This window comes from Centropristis striata, chromosome 9, assembly GCF_030273125.1.
Source record: "Centropristis striata isolate RG_2023a ecotype Rhode Island chromosome 9, C.striata_1.0, whole genome shotgun sequence".
Taxonomy (NCBI): Eukaryota; Metazoa; Chordata; class Actinopteri; order Perciformes; family Serranidae; genus Centropristis; species Centropristis striata.
In genome coordinates this window covers 33,545,296-33,554,247 of record NC_081525.1, presented here as the reverse complement: position 1 = coordinate 33,554,247, position 8,952 = coordinate 33,545,296, and the positions used below count along the sequence as shown (strand labels likewise).

At 40.9% G+C, this 8,952-nt stretch overlaps 1 protein-coding gene across 1 annotated transcript; it reads left to right on the top strand.

The window, feature by feature from the left end:
- The first annotated feature begins 4,114 nt into the window (after positions 1-4,114).
- Positions 4,115-8,749, top strand: s1pr4 (sphingosine-1-phosphate receptor 4). Its single transcript, XM_059341524.1, has 3 exons — positions 4,115-4,256; positions 6,205-6,250; positions 6,886-8,749. Exon 3 carries the CDS (start codon positions 7,023-7,025, stop codon positions 8,265-8,267), a length of 1,245 nt encoding a protein of 414 aa, XP_059197507.1. The 5' UTR covers positions 4,115-4,256; positions 6,205-6,250; positions 6,886-7,022; the 3' UTR covers positions 8,268-8,749.
- Positions 8,750-8,952: the final 203 nt, after the last annotated feature.

Genomic DNA, 8,952 nt, shown 5'->3' with positions numbered 1-8,952 from the left:
ACAATGCAGGCACCCTGTTGCTCCGCGACATTAACTGAAGAGCAGCGCCCTCTGCCGGCTCAGGGCGGTGGTACCACACGGTGCCACGGAGTTGCTAAGCTACAAGATCAGGCGACAATCACAGGCAGTGCAAAAATGGTAGCAGAGACACATGACAGCTGTTTTTTTCTTTAACCCTTTGTGCATTTAAAGATAAAAAAAATGTCTGTGTTAATGTTGGCTAGGGATGGGCAACTGGAGGCCCTGGGGGCCGCATACGGCCCGCACCCTGACTTGAAGTGGCCCTCAGTACAACTACATGCATTTGAGCATAAAATGTTAAGAGTGCAGTGTAAAAATGCACAAAATTACTTCTTGCAATTAATGTTGGTCTGCTGTTATTGCACTGAAAAAAAAAAGAAATCACAGTAAGTGGGGTTTTTTTTATTGTTTCAAACCATTTCTATTCCTATTTATACTGTTAAACATGCATTTGAGCATGAAATATGTTAAGTTACTACACTGTAAACATTATTTAAAATTGCATTTTAATCATATCTGGTTAAGTGCACGGTGGCCCTGTGGTAGTGTCGATGAAAAATTGTGGCCCCCTCCAGCATTTAAGTTGCCCATCCCTGATGTAGGCTATATGGCACACATTTAAGCAAGAGTGTAAGGGATTGTATATATTTTTTATTTTATTTTGTAAGTTAAACTTCATACTCACTATAATAAGTCTATAATAAACGTTGTAGCAAAAATAGAAAAACTAGGACCCCAAAGGACAAAAATGTCCTTATTGAAACCCATTAAAACCATTTTTTATAAACCCACACCTTTTTAAAAACTTTTTTTATTATATTATCTTATCTTATTACAATATGAACTCATGCATTCTTATCTCTGTCTAGAGTCTTCCCACCAGATAGAGCAATTTTCTTTTCTTTTTTTGTTTTCCCTATGGGACAATACATGCTATTTTCTTGGTTTCTACTAGGGTTATTTACTTTTTTTTATTATCTGCTGTATTATGGAGCTCTGCAGTATTAGATGCAGAGCATCAAAATCATTGTTGTTGCTACTTATTGACATATCAAAAACTAAATTTCATTTCATTTAATTCAAATTCTGATTTTATGAAGGGTACAACTCATTGGACTTCCATAGTCTAAAGAAATACCAATACAAGGAAGAAAAGAACAGAAAATAATATTTCTTTTGGGGGGGGGGTGGAAACAAAAATAACAGTGGCATTATTTTGAAAATAACTGAATGAATTAAAAAAAATCATTAAAAAAATGTTTAAAAAATTTGAACTCACTGAAAGTGAAAAATAATACTAACATATAGTACTTTTATAGCAGTTTTAGAATTGGGAAATTTATCTTAATTTTTTTTTAAGTTGTGTCTGCCATCAATAATTATAACAATTATACAAAAAATAATTTTGTGACATTTCATGATTTCAGTGAGCTTTTAGCATCTTCCAGCAGTCTGACGGAGATGTTGCCCATTTTCCTCCTTACAGGAAAAACTGTAATGCTGCTTTGTGGCCACCAGATGTTGACTATTCAATACCATGCTAGCCAGTCCCTTTACCTCAAAGACTGTAAGCCCCGACTCAAACCACAATCACATTTGTCATAAACAAGTTGTTTCATAAACTGCACTGATTGGCCTGATGGTGTCACCATAGAGCTCCGTATTGTGGTCAACAACCTCTCAACCCTGAGATTAGAATTACCTTTTATTTCTTTTAGTCTCTTTGGGTGGAGTAACACTATCAAACCATTTCTCCAACAAATTATGCATAACTGCCGTCAGATGTTTTACAAACCCAAGTTTAACCGTCTCCATCATGCTTATATCACAGAGTTCTGATATTAGTTGTCGTTTGACCACAACACGGAGTGGAAGCTGACGTCGAAGACACACAAACAGGAAGGGAGTTGGCTTCCTAAATGTTTAAAGCTCCACTAATCAATATCTCTTACATCAACAAAGTGGCTGTGTTTAATGTAAAAGTGCTGATGGTGCAGTGGATGTGCAAGTGCATGGGCAATTGTTTGCTTGTATGTTAACCATGACAACTATCAAAGGTAATAGTACAGGGGTGGTGTATGCCTTGCAGAGCCAACCGCCTGCAGGTTTGTCTCTTCAACTGATTTCCTCAGCATCAGCTCTTCCCCTTTGCTTAACAATGCTATACTGGGTTGGTGGAAGCTTTGGTTGCAATGACACCTGCAGACTGTTGGCTCTCTGTGCAGCATGGACTACATGTCAGGACTGTGTGTCTGTCACCTTGTTGTGGACTTCTTCCACCCCAAAGTTGTTTTAAAAAAGTAAAAAGTAAATGCAGCTTTAAAAACACATGCTGCAGTGCATAGGCTGAAACATTAAAAGGGGAACTCCACTGATGGAGCACAGCAAAGTCTGTTTACAGTTCTTGGGGAGTACTACTGCATTTGTGAAAAAAGTTGCAAAACACATTTGTGGCTCCAGAAGAACTACACAAAATCTAATAAAGTACTTCAAGTGATGTCACTTGAGTCAGCATTGGTTGTAACTGAAGACAAAAAGAAAATGAAAGAAAAAAACATATGGAAGTGTGGAGTTAGTCAGAGCAAGTCTCTGTTGCCTGCTCCACATCTCTGCTAGAGCAAAGGAACAAACAGTGGGCAAACAATCGGCAGTATTGTCGATAATGTAGGCGTCAGGTTTGGACAACAGAAAAACAAAGACATCTCTAGTACTGTTGCATCAATTCTTTGTCTTTTTCACTGTTTCATTGTGAGTCCAACAATTTTACAGAAGTGCAAACCTTAATCAGTGGAGTAATCTTAGGAATGCTGCATGTCTGATCACAACATGAAATAAGTGCAGGTGTTTCAATCACTCGTCAAAGGTCCTATTAAGATTGTTGACATCATTGGTTGGAGGTGTGGCAAAAACACAAAATAAACCAAAGGTTAAACCCACTCCGTTTTTTTCTGCACACAGAGGCAAGTATGGAGGTGCCTAAAGTAGTAGTACTCACTAAATGCTGACAAGACGAAAACTCTGTCCCTGTCATTGTTTTTCTTTTTCTTGTGGTTATTACTGGTACATGACTGATACATGACTTGTGAAATCAAGCCCATGAGTGCTTTGTTACATTGTTTTTGACTAAGTTTGTGATGCTCCACACTTTGTTAGAGGTTTTACTATACCCACAATTTATATTTACGGCTAGAATTTTCCTAACCCAAATCCAACATAAAGGGCTTGACTTGGACTCAAGACCTATGAGGAAAGTCCATCCATCCATTACTTCTTAACCGCGTATCCGATCTCCAGTCAAGGGGGGCTGCAGTTGATCGCAGCTAACATTGAGCGAGAGGCGGGGTACACTCTGGACAGATCGCCAGACTATTGCCGTAATACAGACAAACATTCACTGTCTCATACACACCTACAATTCACCAATTAAAGCTAATGTGCATGTCTTTGGACTGGAGGGAACCTAGCTGACATGGGGAGAACATGCAAACTCCACACAGAAGAGCAACAAGCCGGAGTCGAACAGGTGATCCTCTTGCTGTGAGGCGATAGTGCTAACCACTACACCGGAGTGTAAAAAAGCATTCTTGATGGTTTTGAATGTAATAAATTATTCCTCTGTTGCGCAACTGGCATTACATGTGAAGAGAGTTAAAGAGTGCATTATGACTTGTTGAGGACTTGACTTGTACTTGAGTGCAAAGACTTGAGACTTACACACTTAGCTAGCAAGGTGTACCTAATAAAGTGGCGGTGTGGTCTTCTGCTGCTGTAGCCTGTCTGCTTCATGGTTGGACATGTTGTGGTTGGATGGTCTTGTGCATCCCTTGGTTGTAACGAGTGGTTATTTGAGTTACTGTTGTCTTTCTATCATATCCAACCAGTCTGGCCATTCTCCTCTGACTCTTTTAGTTCCTCTTTTACGGACCACTCTTTGTAAACCCTAGAGATGGTTGTGCGTGAACATCCCAGTAGATCAGCAGTTTGTGAAATACTGACACCAGCTGAGTTGACTTCCTGCCACAGAGAACGTAAATGCCTGCAGGTGTGACGAACCAACGATCAGTGTGCATGCTCTCTCCCCGAGTGCATTCTGTGATTGGCTTCAGCCACATGCAACTCTCAACAAGATCAACAAGATAGTGATGTGAGCAGTTGGATAAACAAAAGAAAACCCTGGACTGACTTGAGGGCAGAAACACAATGTTGTTTTGAACCACTACAGTCAAAGCTTACAGGTCTGGCTATGCTTATCAGTTACAACACACACACACACACACACACACACAAACACACACACACGCACTTGTGGTTAAAAATTACGCACGCTGTGGTTACAGTGTTGTTTGAAGTGATATTTTCAGAGTAAGGGTGTTTCTTGGGCGTTGGTAACACCTCAGTTTGCAGAAGCTTGTTGTGAATTGAATTGTGTTTTTCGTTTTCCTTTTTTAATTTACAAGAAACAGATGCACCACAATATCATTAGATAATTTGGAAGGGGAACATCTATCCCAGATCAATACTCTTACTTCATGGTTTATTGATGCATGCCTGTTGTTTTACATCGAAAAACAAAAGGACAAAAAAGGAGAAGTTGAGTTAAATTAGATTCTTTGGTTTCACGCCTGGGAAAGTTACAGAATGTAGGTCAAGAGCTGCACACTTATATTACCTTTGCATTGTTTCAGTCTTTGAGCAGAGAAACCATTCAAACACTGAGAACTGTTGAGTCAAACCACAGAAACATGTTTGTGATGGACATAGATGGAAGATGACAGATTTAACCCATTTACAATTTTTCAGATTACTGAAATAACAACATTATAAATGAGCATGAAAAACTATATTTTATATGAAACATTTGGGGTATTGGCATGAATATAGTTCTGTTATTTTGACATTTTTTCAGACCACACTTGCATGCTTTTGAAGCATTTGATAAATGGAAATTATAGTGCAGTGATACAATTACAGCCTACTTTGGTGAAAGCTTGAAATATATAATCATAAGTCTTTGAAAACTCCACTCTGAAGGGCAAATTTGTTCAGCCACGAGTTCTGGTTTTGCTCATATATGAGAAGTGGTTTCTTGATTTGGGGGTCTGGCATCACTTTCTGGTGCTTGTGAGAGGCCTCGTATGCTGGTTCTCAGTATATTGTGTGTTTATGGTTGACTTGAAAGTGATATGGTCTCAATGCCACCGCCTGTCTTATGGCATGTGGTTATACATTCTGCTGGTGCAGGGCTGTGGAAGTTTGCTGAAGTCAAGTGCGATATGCATGGTGACAATAGTGAGCATGGAGCGCGGAGTGTGTCTGTGGGCCCGTCTACCCAAACCAGCAACCACAGCTGTGTGATCTGCAGGGAGGGGCTATTTCCATCTGATTGGAAGTTCCTGTTTTTTACTTTCTGAGAAATATTGAGAAAAACATAAGCCCTAATTTGAGGCTTTTGTAATAACCTGGCCTTGGCCTTGTAAATGCAAGTGACACACATTGCCACACATCCTTTAAAAACACTCACTTGTGTTTCTACAACTCGTGTAGCGTGGCACATGTGTTGAAAGAGTTTTCCCGTATGACTTATGACAGCTTGAGCAATTTGATTTTAAGAGTTGATGCAGCAACATCTGCATTATAACATCATGATCTCGATGCACTAGAAAAGTGGTGCTTTGTTAAATACATGGTCACCATAAAGTTGTAATAAAAAATGTTTTTTTTTACCTCTTTACATGAAATGATTGTGACAATGTGATTTATTATTGACAGATAAATCAATAATATCTTCTCAAAACTTTATTAATCAATCTCCTTCAAACATATCACAATAAAAATGAAACCACAATTAACAGAGGATTGTGTCTGAAAACAAAATTATTCCAATTTCATGGATGACCGTGGTATTAGTGAGAGTAAAACAGATGTTGTGAAAGAGAAAAAAGATGCTTGTTGAACAATTTTGACTTCTTCGCAACTGGGAAAGTCTCACAGTTGCTTTGTCTCTTTTCAAGTTGATAGATGGAACCAACAGCAATCTCTCTTGCGTATCGCGTGTGTGTGTGTGTGTGTGTGTGTGTGTGTGTCTGTGTCTGTGTCTGTGTCTGTGTATCTGTGTGTGTGTGGTGTTGTTTTGGGTGTGACTACCTAAACGTCTTTGGCTTACTTCCCCATCAAAATCTGTAGTAAGCGACATCTTCTCATTCGCTCAGCATCACCAGCAGCAGCCAGAGTAAGTCCTCCCCACTGCACAGCACTCACATCACTCTACACATATAACAAATACCTGTAATTGTTTTAATCAACAACTTATAAAAGTATGCAATTACAATGCAGCGTAAAATTGTAGTTTTTGAACAAATTTCACAATCTCTACTTAACTCTTGGGATATAGAATGTTTGGATGTGCAATTTCTGAAAAGGTTTATGCTCTAATTTGATTCAAAAATAATATTAACCTTGGAAATAAGCTTTATATGCATCTTAAGTCATGCTTTATTCACTTTTTTTTATTCATATCACTAAATAGAGTTTTATGAAAAGAGAGAAAAAAAAGATTTTTGCAATTATTTATTAGTAAAGCAGTAAGCAGCATTGTTTAGGAACATGAAAGAATTGCCCGGCACTGTTGTGAGAAAATAATCATGTGTTGATTTAAATGCCCTCTATCTGCAGCTGCTCAGTCATCCTGTGTTAACCACAACTAGGTGGAGATTTTTAGCACATGCAGGTGGCATTTAAATGATGCCTTTTAAATTGATTAAAGCACTGTAGTCAGGAAGAACGCAGTACATGAAAGTGAGGGGGATTGTGTTTTATTTTCACATAGATGCCACATTGGAATTTCCTCTTCTTTTGTGTTCTCAGGTGTGTGTTGTGCGCAGGACGAGCTCCAGTGGTTAGAGTGTGCTGATAGCCTGTTTGATCACAGGAGTTCCACACTAATTCCCGTACCAGCTCGGTTCCCACTCACAGCCTTGATCTCGACCAGCCCATCTGTTGCAATGGATGCCTTCTCCTCCCTCACCTCCTCCTCCTCGTGCCCCCACTTGTACCACCATCCCAGTTACCCCGACAACACCACCATATCAAACGACACCGCTGCAGCCTCTCAGATCAGTCATGTGATCTTGCGGCATTACAACCACACGGGCCGCCTGCAGAACAGGACCGTCTCCAACTCCCAGAACCACATCAGTGCCCCCATGGCTGTCTTCCTCTTCGTCAGTATTTTCATCATCCTGGAGAATCTTCTGGTACTGGTGGCTGTCATCTCCCGCATCCGCCACAGCCGGCGCTGGGTCTACGTCTGCATCGCCAACATCACCCTCAGTGACCTCCTCACTGGCGCCGCCTACCTGGTCAACATCTGCATGTCTGGCAGCCAGACGTTTCGCCTCAGTCCTGCTCTGTGGCTCTTCAGGGAAGGGATGCTGTTTGTGGCCCTGGCTGCATCCATATTCAGTCTGTTGCTGATTGCTGTGGAGCGTTACATCGCCATGATGAAGCCACTGCACCAGAAGTCAGCCAAGACGAGCTACTATAGGATCTACGGCCTGGTGGCGCTCTGCTGGGTTTTCGCGCTGGTGATTGGCTTCCTCCCCATGCTGGGGTGGAACTGCGTGTGCAACCTGGACGAATGCTCCACCCTCCTGCCTCTCTACTCCAAGTCCTACATCTTTTTCTCTCTCATCATCTTCTTCATCATCCTCCTGGCTATTGGCGTGCTCTATGGTGCCATCTACTGCCACGTACACAAGAGTACACAGCGGTGCCCTCAGCGCAATCGCAAACGCTCTTTGGCTCTGCTTAAAACTGTGATCAGCATTGTGGGGGTCTTCATGCTCTGCTGGGGGCCCCTGTTCCTTCTGCTACTGGTGGACTTCTTCTGTGTCTCCCGCCAGTGTACGCTGCTGTTCAGCGCTGACTTTTTCATCTCCCTGGCTGTCCTCAACTCAGGCGTGAATCCCATCATCTACGCGCTTGGCAGCAGTGAAATGAAGCAGGCTATCGCCCAGCTGCTGTGCTGCTGCTGCCTGAAGGCTGGCCTCTGTAACCCGGAAACATTCACATCCAAGGACACCAGCAGCACCTCAGAGAACAGGAGGGACAGTCTCAGAAATAGTTTTAATAAGGTCAGGAACCTGAGCGTGGCCTCTCCACCATCAACTCCAAGCAAGCCTCGCAGGGCACCAAAAAAATATAGGCTGAGCTCCACCACCAGCTGCCTGTCAGTTTCAAGTGGTTAAACCACAATGTGTTCCCCTCCCATACAAACAAGACCTGTGTGCACTGATACACATCTAACGGTTTCCTCTGAGTTTTGGTTTGAATGTTGAATGCTGCCTGAAGGTTCTTGCACTCATGATAGCACGCTGTCAGAAATCCTGTTAAAAATATGAATGTATTCTTAAGTAAGCAATAATAAGCATTAGCATGAGCATTGTGTCGTGTATTACCAGACGTTACTTTTTTCAATGCATTTGACACACTTTATTGACCTGTTGTTGCACTGTACCAGTTGTTATTACCTTAACCTGAAAAGTATATTTTTTATAAATATGAAAGCAGCTTTTTTTTAAATAAAATCTACATAAGAGTTGATATGGAAATGTATAATGAGCAAAAGAGAAAAGTATGTATTTTTTGTATTTCATGTGTGACTTAGTGTGTAAGCCTGTCTGATGCCTGTAGACTGTATGATGAGACTATAAATAAAGTTTACTTTGCTGGTTCATACATTAGTGCATGCTGTTTTGTAGAAGTAAACTACCTCTGCTTTCCTCTGGAGGGAGACACATCATCGAAGCTTTGACTGGCTCCTGCAGATGGATCAGATGATTCAAAATGTTTAGATTATTCCTTCATGAAAACCTATATTACAGTAACCTCAACACAAACACATCTAATTGTACCATATCTACATATTACAAA